The sequence below is a fragment of the Oncorhynchus clarkii genome, chromosome 23 (assembly GCF_045791955.1).
Source record: "Oncorhynchus clarkii lewisi isolate Uvic-CL-2024 chromosome 23, UVic_Ocla_1.0, whole genome shotgun sequence".
NCBI lineage: Eukaryota > Metazoa > Chordata > Actinopteri > Salmoniformes > Salmonidae > Oncorhynchus > Oncorhynchus clarkii.
In genome coordinates this window covers 32,863,536-32,884,143 of record NC_092169.1, presented here as the reverse complement: position 1 = coordinate 32,884,143, position 20,608 = coordinate 32,863,536, and the positions used below count along the sequence as shown (strand labels likewise).

General features: G+C 42.6%; 1 protein-coding gene across 1 annotated transcript in view; it reads right to left on the bottom strand.

Moving 5' to 3' along the window:
* LOC139381490 (vinculin) overlaps window positions 1-20,608 on the bottom strand; it is an 87,411-nt gene that overhangs the window by 42,660 nt on the left and 24,143 nt on the right. The window contains exon 2 of the mRNA XM_071125080.1: window positions 1,175-1,245. Within this exon, the coding sequence (XP_070981181.1) occupies window positions 1,175-1,245 (71 nt within the window). The remainder of the gene's footprint in view (window positions 1-1,174; window positions 1,246-20,608) is intronic.

Sequence of the window (20,608 nt, the reverse complement as noted above, 5' to 3'; positions counted from 1 at the left end):
AGATACTGGAGGAGGAAAGATTAATATCCTTCTTTATTAATTTATTCAGGGAGTGACTTATCGTTAGATTACTGTTTAAAATGATAAAAAGGTAATATAGACTCAGTGGCCAGTTTATTAGGTACCAGATCGAACCACCCAAAACACCCAGCCAACATTCTGCACACCACTGTTGTACTGTGCCGATATTTGTCAGTTTGTGGCCCGCCTGTTGCCATTCTCCTTCAACCTCTCATCAACGAGCTGTTTTCACACATAGGACTGCCACTGACTGGATGTTTTTTGTTTGTTGCACCATTCTCAGTAAACTCTAGACACTGTCGTGCATGTAAAGCCCAGGAGGCGGGCCATTTGTGAGATATTGGAACTGGTGCGCCTGGCACCGACGATCATACCACCCTCAATGTTGCTTAGGTCACTCGTTTTGCCCATTCTACCATTCAATCAAACGCATTGATGCCCACGTGACTCACTGTCAATAGGAGTGAACCATTTTCGTGAACGGGGTGGTGGACCTAATAAACTGGCCACTGAGTGTAGATTGAATCAATACGTCCAAAGAAAACTACTGTCTGAAAATACATTTTAACAGCATGTCTTCACTAGGGGCTTAGCTTTGGTCGAGGTTGTGCAAGCGCAGCTGTCCAGGAAGGAAGACCATATAGAAACCTAACAGTGTTCCTTCCTGTTTCACTAGAGTCCCTCCATGGGAAAATAGTAGCCTATGAGGCAGCCAGCAACTCACTAGCAGTAGCAGGCAGCACCCCAGCACAGTGTTTATAATACACCATGAAAGCACAGGACTGACTGACTGAGGCGCCACTACCAGCCCACTAACCCTAAGGGCCCTGGTCAAAAGTGCACTATATAGGGAGTAGGGTGCCATTTGGGACACAATCTAAGACAGTATTTATAATAGACCAGGGAGAGCAGGGCTGTGACTCTGAGGCACTTAACATGCCATCTCTGACCTTTGCGTGCTGGCCTGGGTGCAAGCAGCCATTACTGTCTGCAGCAGATAGCAGAGAGGGAGAGAACAGGACAAAGAGAGAGTACAGAAGTTCATACTCATCATCGTTAACTAATGACTAAATTGGATAGATTGGTAAATAATAAATAAGGTGAAAAAGTTTGAGGGCTGAGAATCGAGGAGAGTTGTTCTTTGTGTACTTACTTGATGAAAGCTGGAGGCATATCTCTCTTCATTATCTGGTCCTCTGTAGTCTGGACAGTGTCTTTCCCCACCTAGAACAGAAACACAGGGAGAGCACATTACCACATGCTGTAGGGCCAGTTTCCTGGACACTCCTATAGACTAAGTAATCACTTTTATATTAGTTAATAATGGAGTGTCTTCATTGAGCATCTCGGTCCGATAATCCCAGAACCTTTGATCTTCCTTGTTGTCTTTAATCATGTATTGTCACATCTTGTTAGTCAACGATGATATAAACAATTGTCTCAACAAGCAGGTCACTGGAGGAGAGCCAGGGCAACACACACACACAAAGTAATGTGTAAAACAGCTGAATGCCTCTTCTCTCTCACACATGGCTACTATGACTCATTTCTCCCAGTATGACCTCACACTCACACAAGGAATGATCAAAACCATTCATAGAAGACAGAGGAAAATCTATTTGTCAATTACAGAGAGGAGTAGTTTCTTATTGCAGATGTTCAAACCGAGGGACAGGGAGGGAATGCCTCGGTGTCAGTTATTGTCTATTAGTCTCTCCCCGACCCGATAGACAACTGAGCCCCGAGCTTCGAGCTCGCTCTGCAAGCGAGGCTGTTAATGTCTGATTCAGATGGGGCTTGTTGGCTGACTGATCCCGTCTCTCTCACACACACACACACACACACACACACACACACACACACACACACACATACACACACAGGATCATATTCAACAAAATGTTAACATGCCCACTACAACTCCGGTTAACAAGCACCACGACTTCAACTTGATACTACGACCACAACTTCATCAGCTACACTGGTGTATCTAAAAGTAAGGAATTTTGGGAACTTTGATACAAAGGGAAATTATAATGAAGTTGCATAATAAACTTAACAAAATTATGTTCTACAATTTGTAGTATGTTCATGAGTATTTCCTGACCACGTCAATAGCCTATGGGGCTACAACTAGTAGGGTTGTTTCAGGCCAGGTCACAAAGTCCACACAAAAAAATCCTGAACCTGGTTATTAGGAATGGGACATTAGTGGTGAGGTGGTGAGACTCTACTCTTAACTGCTCCACCAGTTCATCACAGTCAGTGGCCATTCTTTCCAGGAAGCTGACGTCATGGAGTCTGCATGGGGCAGAGCCAGAAGCACATTACTGTCTTCTCATTGGTCCAGTGGGACTGTGGAAGTAGAGCGTCCAACACCACCGTTCGTCAATTAAACACAAAGGTGCCAGGCTAAAAGTGGAGAGAGGCTGAGAGAGAATGGGCCCCAGGACTCTTCCAGGTCATGTCATAAAGTTACAAACAAAAAACTCCTGACCCTAGTAGTTATTAGGAATGTGAGGTGAAAGCTCAAGGATGCTTCAACAGTAACCAGCTCAGCTCAAGACCGTGAGTAGCACAGACATACCAGAAAGCTGATGTACTATAGTGTGGTCCGAGTTGGACCGAAGCACATTGGTTTCATCGGTCAATTGGAAGTAAGTTACTGAACAGGACTCTCTCCTGCCCTTTAGTTCAAATCCACTCAGTTGGTTTGTGTGTCCTACATCTAAAAAGGAATCTCCCCTGTTCCCCTAACCTTTAGTTGAACGGCCCTGTAACTACCCTGGGACACTGGATAGTTGTTTTTATGCTAGCTGCCACCTTTTATGCTAGCTGCCACTGCTGAGCAGTTACTTTAGTTTTAGCCTGGCATCAATCTTTGTTTAATTTATAAATGCTCAGTGGACAAAAGTTACAGTACCAGTATAGGGCTGCGCCAAATATTGCAATTTGATCAAATCAAATCTTATTGGCCACATACAAATGGTTAGCAGATGTTAATGCGAGTGTAGCGAAATGCTTGTGCTTCTAGTTCCGACTGTGCAGTAATATCTAACGAGTTATCTAACAAATTCAAAATGACTACCTTATACACAGTAAAGGGATGAATAGGTAAGTATAGATATATAGATGAGCGATGGTCGTGCGGCATAGGCAAGATGCAGTAGGTGGTATAGAATACAGTATATACAAATATGAGATGAGTAATGTAGGATATGTAGATATTATTAAAGTGGCAGTATTTAAAGTGACTAGTGATACCTTTATTAAATCCATTTATTAAAGTGGCCAGAGATTTGAGTCTGTGTGTTGCCAACAGCCACTCTATGTTAGTGATGGCTGTTTAACAGTCTGATGGCCTTTAGATAGAAGCTGTTTTTCAGTCTCTCGGCCCCTGCTTTGATGCACCCATACTGATCTCGCCTTCTGGATGGAAGCGGGGTGAACGGGCAGTGGCTCGGGTGGTTGTTGTCCTTGATGATCTTTTTGGCCTTCCTGTGACATCGGTGCTGTAGGTGTCCTGGAAGGCAGGTAGTTTGCCCCCAGTATTGCGTTATGCTGAAGGATAAGAGTGTCCAGACCCCAGTGGAATCTGGACACTCCAGTGGAACCGGATTAAGAATTCGACAAGCTGCCGCCTTGTGGTCTCCACCACCGAAGACCTGATGAGGATCAGCCTGGAGGGGCCTTCTGTCGAGGAGTTCGATCCCACTCCTGCCGTGGACCACTGGCTGACCTCTAAGCGTGCCAGACGGCAAACATACAAAAGCAGCTGAATAACTGATATCCTTTGGGTCCAGTAGGCATGGGTCAATGTGTGATTTTAGTGGTATGTGCTGCTGCACATATGTGTGTCCCTGAGTACACGCACACACAATAACACACGCAGTATAAATATGTATGTAATAAAATGTTTGTTAATAAACTCTGTTACTTGAACAAGTTTCACTGTGCTCCTACATTTCTTTGTGTGCTCCTACATTTTTTCATTTGGGAGCACATGTACTCCTTGGGAAAAAAGTTAGTGTAGAGCCCTTGGATGCTCCCTTTGCGGTCTCCTTTGTTTTGTTGACGCTGAGTAAGAGGTTATTTTCCTGACACCCTCACCCTCACCTCCTCCATGTAGGCCGTCTCGTCATTGTTGGTAAACAAGCCTACCACTGTAGTGTCGTCTGCCAACTTGATGACGGAGTTGGAGGTGTGCATGGCCATGCAGTCATTGGTGAACAGGAAGTACAGGAGAGGGCTTAGAACGCACCCTTGTGGGGCCCCAGTGTTGAGGATCAGCGGGGCGGAGGTGTTGTTTCCTAACTTCACCAGCCAGCTGGTCTGGAAATGCTCTGAGGACGTGGCTAGGGATGCCGTCTGGCCCAGCAGCCTTGCGAGGGTTAACACATTTAAATGTTTTACTCACGTTGGCCATGGTGAAGGAGAGCCCACAGGCTTTGGTAGCGGGCCGTGTCGGTGTCACTGTATTGTCCGCAAAGCAAGCAAAGAAGTTGTTTAATTTGACTGGGAGCAAGACGTCGATGTTCGTGAGGGGCTGGATTTCTTTTTGTAATCCGTGGTTGACTGTAGACCCTGCCACGTATGTGTTTGAGCCGTTGAATTGTGACTACTTTGTGATGATATACAGTGTATTCAGAAAGTAATCAGACCCCTTCATTTTTCCACATTTTGTGACATTACAGTCTTATTCTAAAATGGATTAAATGTGTCTCCTTTAAAAAAAAAACGGAAATATCAAATTTACCTAAGTATTAAGACCCTTTACTCAGTACTTTGTTGAAGCACCTTTGGCAGCAATTACAGCCTTGAGTCTTATTGTGTATGACGCTACAAGCTTGGCACACATGTATTTGGGGAATTTTTCCCATTCTTCTCTGCAGATCCTCTCAAGCCCTGCCAGGTTGGATGGGGAGCGTTGCTGCACAGCTATTGTCAGGTCTCTCCAGAGATGTTTGATCAGGTTTAAGTCCGGGCAATGGCTGGACCACTCAAGGACATTCAGAGACTTGTCCCGAAGCCACTCCTTCATTTTATTGGCTGTGCGCTTAGGGTCATTGTCCTGTTGGAAGGTGAACATACACCCCAGTCTGAGGTCCTGAGCGCTCTGGAGCAGGTTTTCATCAAGGATTGCTCAGTGCTCCGTTCATCTTTCCCTCAATCCTGACTAGTCTCCCAGTCCCTGCCGCTGAAAAACATGCCCACAGCATGATGCTGCCACCACCATGCTTCACTGTTGGGATGGCGCCAGGTTTCCTCCAGACGTGACGCTTGGCATTCAGGCTAAAGAGTTCAATCTTGGTTTCATCAGATCAAAATTCTTGTTTCTCAAGGTCAGTCCTTTAGGTGCCTTTTGGCAAACTCCAAGCGGGCTGTCATGTGCCTTTTACTGAGGAGTGGCTTCCATCTGGCCACTCTACCATAAATGCCTGATTGGTGGGTGGAGTGCTGCAGAGATGGTTGTCCCCTTAGAAGTTTCTCCCATCTTATTGGTCACCTCCCTGACCAAGGTCCTTCTCCTTCGAGTGCTCAGTTTGGAAGGAAGAGTCTTGGTGGTTCTAAACGTCTTCCATTTAAGAATGATGGAAGCCATTGTGTTCTTGGGGACCTTAAATGTTGCAGAAATGTTTTGGTATCCTTCCCCAGATCTGTGCCTCGACACAATCCTGTCTCTGAGCTCTACGGACAAGTCCTTCAACCTCATGGCTTGGTTTTTGCTCTGACATGCACTGTCAACTCTGGGACACTCTGTCCGATCAATGTAATTTACCGCAGGTGGACTCCAATCAAGTTGTAGAAACATCTCAAGGATGATCAATGGAAACAGGATGCACCTGAGCTCAATTTTGAGTCACACAGCAAAGGGTCTGAATACTTGTGTAAATAAAGTTTTTTTGTTATATTTTTTTTTAAACATCCCCAAAAATAAATAACCTGTTTTTGCTTTGTCCTTATGGGGTATTGTGTGTAGATTTATTTTTTATTAAACCACTTCAGAATAAGGCTGTAACATAAAAAGTCAAGGTGTTTGAAATGGAATTACTTATATTATGAAACAAAGTGGAAAGCAGCATGGTTCTTGTTTAGAACAATTGACCTAACAGAAAAGCATGAAAACTTTTTGTGACTCTAACAGCGAGGAGGCGGAATTGTGGTGCTTGTGTGATAGGGGCGGCGCTTGGTGTGTGTGGGACAGTGGAGGTTCCTCAAAAGAGGAAGGGGAGGACCATCCTCCTCAGTGAATAAAATGTAAAAAAAAAATGTTGTAAAAGATTCAAATATGTTATCCTTTTTAGATAAAAACTAGACTAAATATATTCGTATGTCACCAAATAATTGATTAAAATACTGTTTTGCAATGAAGGTCTACAGTAACTTCAACAGCACTGTCTGGGATAGCACCATGGTGTAGCCAGAGGACATCTAGCTTCCGCCCTCCTCTGGCTACATTGACTTCAATACAAAACTTCGGAGGCTCGTAGGCCTCCCCCTTCCACAGACATACATGATAATTATGACCACTTCCGGAGGACGTCCTCCAATCAATCAAAGCTTTTGCAGTATAAACTGACATGTTATCCATCCAATCATAGAACGGTGTCATTGTTGGATAGAGATTAAGAGTGAAGAGTGATAGTTTAGCATTTTGGGGATATTATTCAATTAAAATTACAGGAGACGGAGGAGGTATATTATAAATTGTTTTCTTGGTTTTAGAACTTAATTTTTTTGTCCAGTTAGTGCAATTAATTGACATTTGCCTTGCTAATTTCAGTAGCTAGCTAGCTAGCAGCGGGAGGGGGCAGTTTTCTCCGCCAGAATGGTAGAATGGCCAACATTCCAGAAAATGCTGTGGACTTTTTGTTGAAGAACCCCTTTCATTCTCTGGGGTACACGGAAAAGATCTAAATTAAAAGTGAGGTTCGACCTCTGCCTGAGATCAGTTTCATGAAGAAGGATGAAAAGGTGAGGGCGTTCAATACCAACTGGTATCAAAAGTATAGCTGGTTAACAGGGAGCCATTCATCAAGCCGCCTGTATTGCTGGCCTTGCCTGATTTTTGGAAAGTCTGAGCCTTGGTCGAAAGGTGGGTACAGTAATCTGAAGAACATTGATAGTTTAGCTAAATGGCAAAACAAAAGCAGGGAGCATACAAATGCCCACATCGGATTCAAGATTCTGGGAAAAAGCTACATCGATTATGACGAAGGTCTGCATATTCAACTACGCAACACAATGAGAAAGTAAGAAGAAACAGGGATGTTATTATGCTGCTTATCAACACCACTGCGTTTTTGGGCATGTAATAATGTGCTTTTAGAGGACACGACGAGAGGGAAAGTTCCGCCAACAAGGGTAACTACAAGGAGCTTGCAGAGGTAATTGCCTGTTACAATGCTTTACTTGCTGAACATATGGACATTTCTACTGTCTTTTCTGGGATGTTGAAAATAATTCAGAATGATTTGATAGCTTCCTTTGCATCATCCATTAAAAGTTAGATTAAAGAGAGAGGTTAACACAGCACATTTTTTCTTGGGCACTCAAGTATACTTTCCACTTTCCTCCAGTGTTAAATTAATAAAGATGATAACACATAATTAGTCTGGACAGACAAGCAAACACTCATGACATAAATGTTGCAGGAACCTAGAATACACCTAAACATTAGAAATCTGACATGCTGTATGGGATGAAAACAAGATTATTTTTCAGTCTGATAATTCATAAGAGCAGCTGCATACAGCCTATGCGCTCTGTCCATCTGGTCAGGGTAAACTAATTGGTAATGTAATGTATTTATAGTCAATTTGTGTGTCAGGGGAAAATGTGAATGTGATCATTTTTCTGTATATTCCAAATTGGGCTGGTTGGGTCCAAAATGATTAACTGGAAACAATTCATCAACATAATAGTGATGACAGATGTGAGTACATTTTTTATAAAGCCTACAGTTGCTACAGCCTGCATGATGCAAACATGCATAAAGCAAGCTCAGCCCTGTGGGTTCTATTGTCTGTCAGTTGTTGTCTATGTGTCTGGGTAGAGGAAATCCCCCTCCTAATCTACTTTAAATATAATTTATATTAACAAATCAGGTAGCTGCAGTTTAACAGGTTTTCATCCAACCCAGGGCCAGGAGTTTTTTTTAAACCATGTGACCTGATTAGGGAAAAACTGGTCCCATCATAGACCATATAAAACCTTTTAACGACTGATTAATCACTGTCATACCTTATAAAAAGGTCCAGAGTTTTCCTAGTTAGGTTAACATATAAGGAAAAATTCCAGACCCCAGGGGGTAAAAAATTGCCCCACCGCTCTGGGACCTATGGTGTGACCAGTTTGCTTGCAGTTGTCTGTTATCAAACAACAAAGAATGCGCTCTCATCCACATGCATGAAAACACTACAGCCACATAGAAAAACTACAAATTCTAGAAAATGTTTCTAAAAACAAGCCTGAAACTCTTTCTAAAGACTGTTGACATCTAGTGGAAACGCTAAGAACTGCAATCTTGGAGATTTTCGCCTCATATTAAACATGACAGCCATTGTAAACAGTGGTAGGCTGAATTATATATTTTTTGGGAAGCTTTGTTCTCGGGTTTTTGCCTGCCATATCAGTTCTGTTATACTCACAGGCATTATTTTAACAGTTGCAGAAACTTTAGAGTGTTTTCTATCCAAATATACCAATGCATATCCTAGCTTCTGGGCCTGAGTAACAGGCATGTTTCTACTAACTTTTATTGTACTTTTAAAAAACTTTTCGTCTGGACTTATTAGTGCACGTGCCTTAAGCATTCAGATTACTGGACAAAACACGCAAACAAAAAGGAGGTATTTGGTCATAAAGAGGGACATTATCGAACAAAACAAACATTTATTGTCTAACATGGAGACCTGGGAGTGCCACCAGATGAAGATCATCAAAGGTAAGTGATTCATTTTAACCTATTGAAACTAGTGGGCACTATTTTCATTTTTGGAAAAATAACGTTCCCAAAGTAAACCGCCTATTTCCTCAGGACCAGATGCTAGAATATGCATATAATTGGCAACTTAGGATAGAAAACACTCCAAAACTGTAAAAATATTGTCTGTGAGTATAACATAACTGATATTGCAGGCGAAAGCCTAAGAAAAATCCAATCAGGAAGTGACTCATTTTTTGAAACCGTTGTCTTCCTATGTACCCCTATTGGCCACTGAAAGGGATATCAACCAGATTCCTTTTCTACGTATTCCCTAAGGTGTCTACAGCATTGTGACGTAGTTTCACGCCTTTATGTTGAAGAATGAGCGTAAACGACTACATTGCGTAAGTGGCCAGCTGAGGACTCTCAGAGTGATTCTTGCGTAAAAGACAGAGGTAGTCATTTTTCCTCTCTCTCCTACTGAAAAGCCAATTGTCCCGGTTGATATATTAAATATTTGAAAAACACCTTGAGGATTGATTATAAAAAACGTTTGCCATGTTTCTGTCGATATTATGGATCTAATTTAGATTTTTTTTCGGCGTTGTCGTGACCGCAATTTCCGGTGGAGTTCTCAACAAATCGTGGACAAGAAACGGAGGTATTTCGGCTATAAAAATAATCTTTATGGAACAAAATGAACATTTGCTGTCTAACTGGGAGTCTCGTGAGTGAAAACATCCGAAGCTCATCAAAGGTAAACGATTTAATTTGATTGCTTTTCTGATTTTCGTGACCAAGCTTCCTGCTGCTAGCTGGACAAAATGCTATGCTAGGCTATCGATAAACTAACACAAACGCTTGTCTTGCTTCGGCAAAATCTAAAAATCTGAGATGACAGGGTGATTAACAAAAGGCTAAGATGTGTTTCACTAAGAAGGTCTTACAGTAGCAGCACTCTAAGGTAGCACCATAGTGTAGCCGGAGGACAGCTAGCTTCCATCCTCCTCTGGGTACATTGACTTCAATACTAAGCCTAGGAGGGAATAGGCAACATACCCGTTTCCTGAACCACAACACACACAGACCTTCAGGTCCGAGGTAGGCTACTCTTTGAATATAACTTTTATAAAGTGAAAAAAGAGCAGTGGTGGTTATGTAATGGTTGGAAATTCTTCATTTCAAGAGAGGGGTTCTGCCCGCACACTGCAAAATAAATGATATTCAGACTAAGTCATTCGACTGACCCAGACGGTCATTGTGGCAGTATGATGTCACACCAAACAACCTGATGTCAAGCTGGCCTACTAACCAGCCAGGGCCCTATTTCCAACTGCCAATAGAACAGAACAGACCAGTGCAGTCATGTGAGGACTAAACCCTTGCATTGTGAATGAGCTAGATAAAGTGGCCGGGCCGAGGGAACAGACAAGGCCTTGTTGACATGCACTCACAGAGAAGACAGAGAGAAGAAATGCCACTCTCAAAGCCTGGAGGACTGAGGCAGTGACACAGCCTGGTTTTCAGAGGGGGCGCTAGCACCAGATGCTAGGCTGGTTCTTTATATGGTAACATTCTATTAGGCCTAAGTAAGTGTCCTCATTGACATCTAGAAAAATTGCTCGCTCTGAACGTGTTATAGAAGGAACGTATTTGCCATTAACTGTGTAATAGCAAAAGGATGTAGTATCCAAACATGTTCCTAATCACAGGAAGCATGTGTGACACGTGAAGCGAAGAAGCAAAGAGATTAATTTTCTGTAACAATCTGCAGAGGCTTCAGCACTAACAGCTCCTCATTAGGGCGACCATGAGGTAGTCAGGTGACGGTGATCCGTTTAGCTTTTCCTTTCTTTACTAAAATATCCCTCTTAAATAGGAAAGCAAAGTTAAGTAAAGTTAAGAAATAACTGAAACGTTATGTTGGCAACTGCACATTAGGGCAAATACTAAATCGAGAAATAGAGACAAACAATGCGACCATGGACCAAGTACTGTAGCTGGCGATTCGACTGAAGTGAGTTTAGAGACACTACTAACAGAAATTTGCACTGGCAATGAGAAACTGTCTAAGCGGATTAAGAAAATATTCGATGTAAAGAAAATAAAGAAATCAAGGTGGGAATCCCTGATATGACTGAACTAGGCAAACACTTGGAGGAGGCCGAAATTGTCTTAACCTTGGAGAAAAATGCGCTAGAAAATCGCCAGAAAACCATGGCTGAACAAAAATACATAATTACAGGCTTACTAAAGATTAAACGGGACGAAGGACTTCAGTCGTTGTTCAAATCTTCATTTCGTAGGTTTCCCTCGAATGCTGTGGAACAACTGGAATGGAAGAATTACTGGAAAAGGTAATACTATAACTACTGGGCCAGGAGAACTTCACAAGGGCTCCCACAATCGAAGGAGCACATCAAACAGGCAGCCGTGAGGGGACACGAGCACCAAACCAAGGGGCATCATCGCAAAGTTCCTTAGCTATAGGGACAAAGATAAAGTTCTAAGACTGGCCATCAATGCCCCCCAAAAAAGGAGTCGGACCTTTGATGTATGAGGGCCATCGGATCTAGCTACATCAACACTGACATGAGCAGAAATCTCCACATGAAACAGAGAGAACCCCGCACAACTACGGGTCAAATGGAAGGAAGGAGACATAACACTGAAATCAGCAAAAGAAGCTACCCGATTCCTGGATAACCTGGACAAGGAAAACGGTGGAAATGGCATTGGATGAACTGTATAGACTACAGGACAGCCTTCCAACCAACGATGTACGACAGATGGGGCATGGGCCTATTGAACCGTTTAGGCTACTGAATTTAGGTGAACGATGGACTATTACAGTACACCCCACCACATCAAAATAAACAAAAGAGGAAGGTATGTGCTGTTAATGGCTTCTCCTGGGGCGACAGTTAGCCCTGCGATTTAAGAGCATTGAGCCATTAACTGACAGTTTCCCCGAACCGACTAGGTGAAAAATCTGTCTGTGCCCTTGAGCAAGGCACCTAACCCTAATCACTCCTGTAAGCTTCTTTGGATAAGAGCGTCTGCTAAATGACTAAAATGTTCAAATCACACGCCTATTGAAAAGACAATTACAGCACCACTTAGGTGATCTGTCCAAATGAATAACACTTTAATGACTATTGGCCATGCAGCCTAAATGACAACTCATTAATTGTCAGGCTATAGCCATGATCTGTTTTGTTTAAGAAACAAACTGAAAAGGGAAGCTTGCTATGTTCTGGACAATTCTTTTTGAATGCTCCCCAGCCGACAGGCTATAAAGGCCTAAGTAAACGGGAAGAATTTAAATGTCCCACGTGAAAAAAAGCCTGGGAGAGATCAAATGTTTTACAGCCTAAGACGCTGAAATTGTAAACACAATGCACTTTTATTTCCGTTGCTGGCTCTCTCTCACTTTATTCTTATTATATTTACTTTTGCCCAATTAAGGCATGATAAAGGAGAAATTGATATATGAATAAAAAAATGTGTGTTACCACTTTGGGCAACACGATAGGGGGGTGCACATGACCAAAATAATGTTTACACACCTGCTCGTTGAAAATCTCATTCCAAAATCATGGGCATTAATATGGAGCTGGTCCCCTCTTTTTTTATTTTTTATTTCACCTTTATTTAACTTCTTAAGGTATAGGGGGCAGCATTTTCACTTTAAATAGCGTGCCAAATTTCAACCTCCTGCTACTCATGCCAAGAATATAAGATATGCAGATTATTTGAAGTTTCTAAAACTGTTTGAATCATGTCTGTGAGTATAACAGAACTTATCTAGCAGGCAAAAACCCTGAGGACTAACCATTCAGATTTTCTTTTTTGAGGTCTCTATGGGAAATGATATTTCTTAGGAACTTGTTTTCAGTTCCTACCGCTTACACTGGATGTCACCAGTCTTGGAATTTGGTTGAGGTTATTAATTTGTGCAATGAAGAAGTACAGCCATCTAGGAACTGCGTAACACTGTTGAGAGTTGCGCAAGACTTGAAAAGTAGCTTGGTTTGTTGTCTTCCTGTATTGAACACAGATAGACCCCTCTTCAATTTGATCGATTATTAACGTTTAAAAATACCTAAAGTTGTATTACAAAAGTAGTTTGAAATGTTTTGGCAAAGTTTACAGGCAACTTTTGAAATATTTTGTAGTGACGTTGCGCAATTTGGAAGCTGTTTCTTTCTGGATCAAAAATTGACATTTTGGATATATATGGACGGAATTAATTGAACAAAAGGACCAATTGTGATGTTTATGGGACATATTGGAGTGCCAACAAAAGAAGCTCGTCAACGGTAAGGCATGCGTTTTGTAGGGTTGAAATATGCTACCCTCTTTGTTTACTGTTGTGCTATCATCAGATAATAGCTTCTTATGCTGTCGCCGAAAAGCCTTTTTAAAATCTGACATGTTGGCTGGATTCACAACGAGTGTAGCTTTAATTTAATATCTTACATGTGTGCTTTAATGAAAGTTTGATTTTATATCATTTTATTTAAATTTTCCTGGCTTTTGGCCAAGTGGGAACGCAAGCGTCCCCTATAACCATAAGGAGTTAACCGGGTAGGCTAGTTGAGAACAAGTTCTTATTTACAACTGCGACCTAGCCAAGATAAAGAAAAGCAGTTCGACACATACAACAACACAGAGTTACACATGGAATAAACAAACATACAATCAATAATACAGTAGAAAAAGTTGATATACAGTGTGTGCAAATGTGGTAAGATAAGGGAGGTAAGGCAATACATAGGCCATGCTGGCAAGGTAATTACAATATACCAATTAAAGTATACCTAATATACCAATTAGGTCGCAGTTGCAAATGGGAACTTGTTCTCAACTAGCCTACCTGGTTAAATAAAGGTGAAATAAAATAAATAAATAAAAGAGTGATAGATAGATGTGCAGAAGATGAATGTGCAAGTAGATATACTGGGGTGCAAAGGAGCAAGATAAATCAATAAATACAGTATGGGGATGAGGTAGTTTAACAGATGGGCTATGTGCAGGTGCAGTGATCTGTGAGCTGCTCTGACAGCTGGTGCTTAAAGCTAGTGAGGGAGATATGAGTCTCCAGCTTCAGTGAGTTTTGCAGTTCGTTCCAGTCATTGGCAGCAGAGAACTGGAAGGAGAGGCGGCCAAAGGAGGAATTGGCTTTGGGGGTGACCAGTGAGATATACCTGCTGGAGCGTGTGCTTCGGGTGGGTGCTTCTATGGTGTCCAGTGAGCTGAGATAAGGCGGAGCTTTACCTAGCAAAGACTTGTAGATGACCTGGAGCCAGTGGGTTTGGCGACGAGTACGAAGCGAGGGCCAGCCAACGAGAGCGTACAGGTCGCAATGGTGGGTAGTGTATGGGGCTTTGGTGACAAAAATGGATGGCACTGTGATAGACTGCATCCAATTTGTTGAGTAGAGTGTAGGAGGCTATTTTATAAATGACATCGCCGAAGTCGAGGATCGGTAGTATGGTCAGTTTTACGAGGGTATGTTTGGCAGCATGAGTGAAGGATGCTTTGTTGCGAAATAGGACGCCGATTCTAAATTTAATTTTGGATTGGAGATGCTTAATGTGAGTCTGAGTTTGAGTTTGAGTTTATTTTTATTTTTACAGGGACAGTGCACATTAATCAACGTTTCAGTAAAAGTGCCGGTTTTAGCCAGCCGGCTAATTTTCAACCGCAGTCCCTGGGCAGGTTATTAAAAAAAATTACAATATAGACAATAGCAGCATAGAACAAGCAAGACATAGCAACATAGGACAAGCAAGACATAGCATACAGAGCAACATAGGACAAGCAAGACATAGCATACAGAGCAACATAGGACAAGCAAGACGTAGCATACAGACAGAGCAACATAAAACAAAAAGCAGCAAGACAAAATTCATAAAAGCAACAAAGTGTTTCCACACCTCACAAGCTACAGACAACAGACAACATGGAAAGCGGCAACACACAGCTAGGGACCATGTTCACAAATCTGATTGACCTTTAGCCATGTCTTCAAGCATTTTGTGAAAGTGTGATATGTGGTGCAGTTATGTGTGTCTGATGGCAGTGTATTCCAGACATGGGAAGCTCTCACAGAGAATGCAGATTTACTAAAGGTGCTTTTCCTTAGGGGAACTATACAGTCACCTCTCATGGCAGACCTTGTGGATCTGCTGCCATATGTCTGGGTTTTCTGTTTAACAAAAATATTGAGTGGAGGGGGAGCCAGGCCATTAAGGATCTTGAATACAAGACATGCGTCGGTGTATTGCACAAGATTTTCCCAACTCAAGAGCTCATGCTTTCTAAGAATGTGACAATGATGATGGCTATTGGGCTTCCTATCAAGCACTTTGAGAGCCTGTTTGTAGACAGACTGAATAGGTTTTAATGTTGTACAGCAAGCTTGGGCCCAACTAGTCAAGCAGTATGTTAAGTGGGGGAGTATCATAGTTTCGAAGTACAGTTTTGCTACCTCTGTAGTCAAACAATTTCGTATAAATCGGAAATTAGCTAGGTTGAATTTGGTTATTTGAATTACTTTTTTCACATGCTTTTTAAAAGAGAGGTTGGAATCAAGTATGATGCCAAGGTACTTAAAATCGGATACCACCTGGAGCTTCTCCCCTGACACATAGACATCTGGCTCAGTAGCATCTGTTGCCCTCTTTGTGAAGAACATACAAACAGTTTTTTTCACATTGAGATGCAAACACGAGTCACTGAGCCACTTTGTAACCTGGACCATTACAGTAGTGAGTTCTTGTGCAGCTTGTTGTTTGCTCTTTGCATGCACATATATCACTGTATCATCTGCATACATTTGAACTTCAGACCCAGTACAGACAGAAGGCAGATCATTAATGTACAGGCTGAACAGGAGGGGCCCCAGTATTGACCCTTGGGGCACGCCCACATCATAGCTACGAGTGGGCGACAGCTCATTGCTCACTCTGACACACTGAGTTCTGCCTTCAAGGTATGATTTCATCCATCTCAAGGCATCAGGGGAAAAGTTGAACTTGGACAATTTTGTGATGTGAATCTCATGGTTAACAGTATCAAAAGCCTTCCTTAGGTCCAGAAACACAGCCCCCACAACACCCCCTTTGTCCATCTTGGACTTCACATTTTCCAGAAGAAAGCAGTTGGCCGTTTCTGTGGAGTGTTTCGCTCTGAAGCCAAACTGCATGGAGTGTAATGTGAAGGGGCTGTTGTTGAGGTGGGCAATCAGTTGTTCTGCTACACACTTTTCAACAACCTTTGACACCACAGGTAGTATACTAATGAGCCTGTAGTTACTCACGTCAGCAGGGTCGCCTGATTTAAAGATGGCCGTTATTATGGCCGACTTCCATACCCTTGGAAACACACCAAGACCAATAGATGTGTTGGTGACCTTAGTAATGGGGCCAATGAGTGACTCTTTGTAGTTTTTAAGAAAGGTAGAGTCCATCCCAAACACATCTTTGGCTTTAGAGTTCTTTAGTGAGCTAATCACCTTGTTCACCTTTGACTCAGAAACCTCCCTTATGATGAAGACAGGTTGAGTGTCATTCACTAGCACTGGGCCCAGGAAACAAGTGGAGGGGTTCTGTGTCAGTGCCCTGACAGAGTCAATAAAGTAGGAATTGAAGGCTATTGCTATTTTGACTGCATCCTGTGTTAGATTGTTATTCACCATGATTTCTAGTCTTTTTGCAGTGTTACTATGGTCTTTCCCTGTTAACTTTTTTAGATTCTCCCATATCAATTTAGAATTTCCCTTTGCTTCACCAATTATGTTAATAAAGAAGTTTGCCTTGGCCTGTCTAATTTCTTTCATCACCTTATTTCTCAACATGGTAAACCTACGTCTGTCATGCTCTAATTTAGATTTTAGGGCTATTTTTAGAGCATAATCTCGTTCTTTCATCAATTTCCAGATTTCTCCATTTAGCCAAGGAAGAGTGCTCTTTTGGCCAGGTTTGGATTTGATTTTCTTTAGGAAGCCATTTATTGTAGTCTGGATTGTGGATAGAAAAACCTGACTATCAGCTTCCACGTCTGTATAGGACAAGAGATCATTCCAGTTTATTCCCTTAATTGCTTTTTCAAAATAATTTAATTCACTCTTAGGTATTCTGAGTTGATCCGGCTTTCTAACAGTAGAGAGGTTAAACCTGCTCTTAGACAGCTTTCTGGCTATAAGTGTCAGATTATGATCAGACAGCCCAGTAACCATATTGAATGATTTAGTCACTCTCTCTGGTTTATTACTGAACACCCAATCAATCTGTGTTTTAGAGCAACAAGTCACCCTGGTTGGCCCTTTAACTAGCTGTGTAAGGTCAAAGGTATTAGTGATCCGTTTGAGGGTTTTCCTACAACACTTGTCTTCATAATTAATGTTAAAATCTCCCATTAAGATGACCTCTTTCCCAAAATCACATTCCCTAAGCATGGTATTAAACTGATCAAAAAACACACTTTTGGTGGAAGGTGGCCTATACATTCCAATGAGGGTAAAAGACATTTGGGGAGACAGTGTAACGTTCAGGCCGATACATTCTAGTTCGTTATCACATGACCACTCAATTTGTTTACATCGGATATGTTCTTTAATGTAAATCATCACACCCCCTCCTCTTCCTTCAATCCTGTCTCTCCTGAAAACATTGTAGCCAGGCACAATCAAAGCAGCATATGGAGAGTGTTTATGGAGCCATGTCTCTGAGAGGCAGAGAAAGTCAAGGTTGGAGTCTGTGAGTAGATGTTGAATTTGATCACTTTTTGGAATGACACTACGAATGTTCAAGTGCCCCCCTAATAGTCCCTTGGGCTTAGCTCGTGGGTCCCAGATGACTCGAGAGTGATTGACACATTGAAAAAAGTTAAATTTTCTGTGTTTTCTGACGGCTGGGTTTAGGCCGTTTTGTTTCGTTTTGATTAGGGGCAGTTCGGTAGCGCAATTAACAATCCCTCCCGCCTGCACTGGATGCGGGGAACTAATTAAAATAGCTTGCGTACCAGAAACAGAGTCAGAGATCGCATATAACGACTCTGGTATGTTTGAAGAGTCAAAATCTATCCTGGAGCCGGGTGAGTCGAGAGAAACCATAGGACCATAGCACTCACCCACCTCCACAGCGGCGACGACCAGTGGACGAGGCCATCCACCGCTCTCCACTCCGGTGCGTATCACTGGCTCGGTGATATTGGGCCCAGGATTGAGTTGTACATCCCCGGAGAGCAGGAGGGTAGTGAACAGGTAGTTTAACAGTTTCCGATAAATGTTGGACTTGTGTTTGTTACGCCTAAGCGGTTCAGTAGAATAAGGAGCGAGGTAGACTTGGCCATTATTCAGAACATTATGGTATGCTGTGTACTGTCCGCTCCCGTGGAACGGTGAACCAATGTGTTTGGTGTTGATATTCTCCGGTAGTAGACTGATTGTGTCATCCCAGCAAGGACGCACTGAGATTATCAGTAGAGCAGCTACATAACTGACAATCATGGCAGAGTACTGGAGATAAAACACATAATTGCGCTTTAACTCTTTGCATGAGTTACTTAGCTGGGATCGGCGTACACCTGATGGTTTAGATAAAATTACAGCATTCGAATGAGAAGCGGTACCTGCCGCACCACCCTGTCTTCCGTCCGCCATTCTGGAAGGAGAGTTACAGTCTAGCCAGACGCCTAGGTACTTGTAGTTGTCCACATATTCTAAGTCAGTAGTGATGCTGGATGTGCGGGCAGGTGCGGACAGTGATCGGTTGAAGATCATGCTATTAGTTTCACTTGCATTTAAGAGTTGGTGGCCACAGAAGGAGAGTTGTATGGCATTGAAGCTCATCTGGAGGTTAGTTATCACAGTGTCCAAAGAAGGGCCGGAAGTATACAGAATGGTGTCGTCTGCGTAGAGTTGGATCAGAGAATCACAAGCAGCAAGAGCGACATCATTTATGTATTCAGAGAAGAGAGTCGCCCCAAGAATTGAACCCTGTGGCACCCCCATAGAGACTGCCAGAGGTCAACAGGCTCTCCGATTTCACACACCGGACTCTATCAGAGATGTAGTTGATGAACCAGGCAAGACAGTCATTTGAGAAACCAAGGCTATTGAGTCTGCCAATAAGAATGTGGTGATTGACAGAGTCGAAAGCCTTGGCCAGGCCGATGAATACGCCTGCACAGTAATGTCTCTTATCGATGGTGGTTATGATATCGTTTAGGACCTTGAGCGGGGCTGAGGTGCACCCATGACCAGCTCTGAAACCAGATTGCATACCGGAGAAGGTATGGTGGGATTCGAAATGGTCGGTAATCTGTTTGTTAACTTGGCTTTCGAAGACCTTAGAAAGGCAGGGTAGGATAGATATAGGTCTGTTGCAGTTTGGGTCTAGAGTATCTCCCCCTTTTGAAGAGGGGGATAATTGCGGCAGCTTTCCAATCTATGGGAATCTCAGACGGTATGAAAGAGAGGTTGAACAGGATAGTAATAGGGGTTGCAACAATTTTGGCAGATAATTTTAGAAAGAGAGGGTCCAGATTGTCTAGCCCGGCTGATTTGTAGAGGTCCAGATTTTGCAGCTATTACGGATGTCCCCATTATCAGTAAAACAAAAACCTATTTCTTTCACTTACTTGCTGTGCTGTTTCGTTGTTCATTTGTTCAGTTGTTTCATTCTCAACCAGGATTTCATCGTACATGTCAAGCAGTGAAGTAACAGCTCTGTCTGTCCGTGGCCTCTCTTCTTCGGTGCACAGTGTCACTGTGTCCGTTTCCATCTTGTCCAGCTGTGTATATAACATTTCACGTAAACCCTGTTCCTTGTCTGCATCGAAGTAGCGATCCTTGTACATAGCATCGAGTATGGTGGCGACACAGCAAAGAGAGAATGCCACCAAATCGCTTGTTCACAGCCTGTGTCCTCAGTTTTGTTGAGCAGGCGTTTCAATTACATGACAGAAGGTATCACGTCTGATGCAGGCGCAATTGATGAGCTCATTTCTCGAGTCTGTTGTTCGATTGGAGATAGCTAGTGTGACCATGTTTCCACATTTCAAATGTGTTCTCTAATGCCATTGAAATGGCAGCAGCGGTATGACAATGAGCACATTCATGTGCATGACTTTCCTCAGCACGAAGTCCTTGACAACCCACTGTGCTGTCAGACTCAGCATGCTTGTGGGGCTGATATCGCTGGTCCAAATGTCAGTTGTGAAGCTAATAGCAGTGACGCTATTACTGTGTAACTCGGGTAGAGCAAATTCTTAAAAATAGCTCACTTAGTGTGTACTGGCGCTCGACCAGTCGGCGTAAGCCAACATAACCCACGACAGAGAACGGTTGATTGTCAAGGGCAATGAATTCTATTATCTTGCCGTTAATGGATTTCGCCTTTGAGTTGTCTCACAGAAATGTTCTCTTTCAAATGACTGGTCTACTTGTTGACTGCTCGATCCACACAGCAGACATTGTCGGCTAGCTTAGGAATGCTTTGTTACACGTGTAGCGCTAAATTTATCGTGGCGTCATTACGTCATGTACAGTTGAAGTCGGAAGTTTACATACACCTTAGACAAATTCATTAAAACTCTTTTTCACAATTCCTGACATTTAATCCTAGTAAAAATTCCCTGTCTTAGATC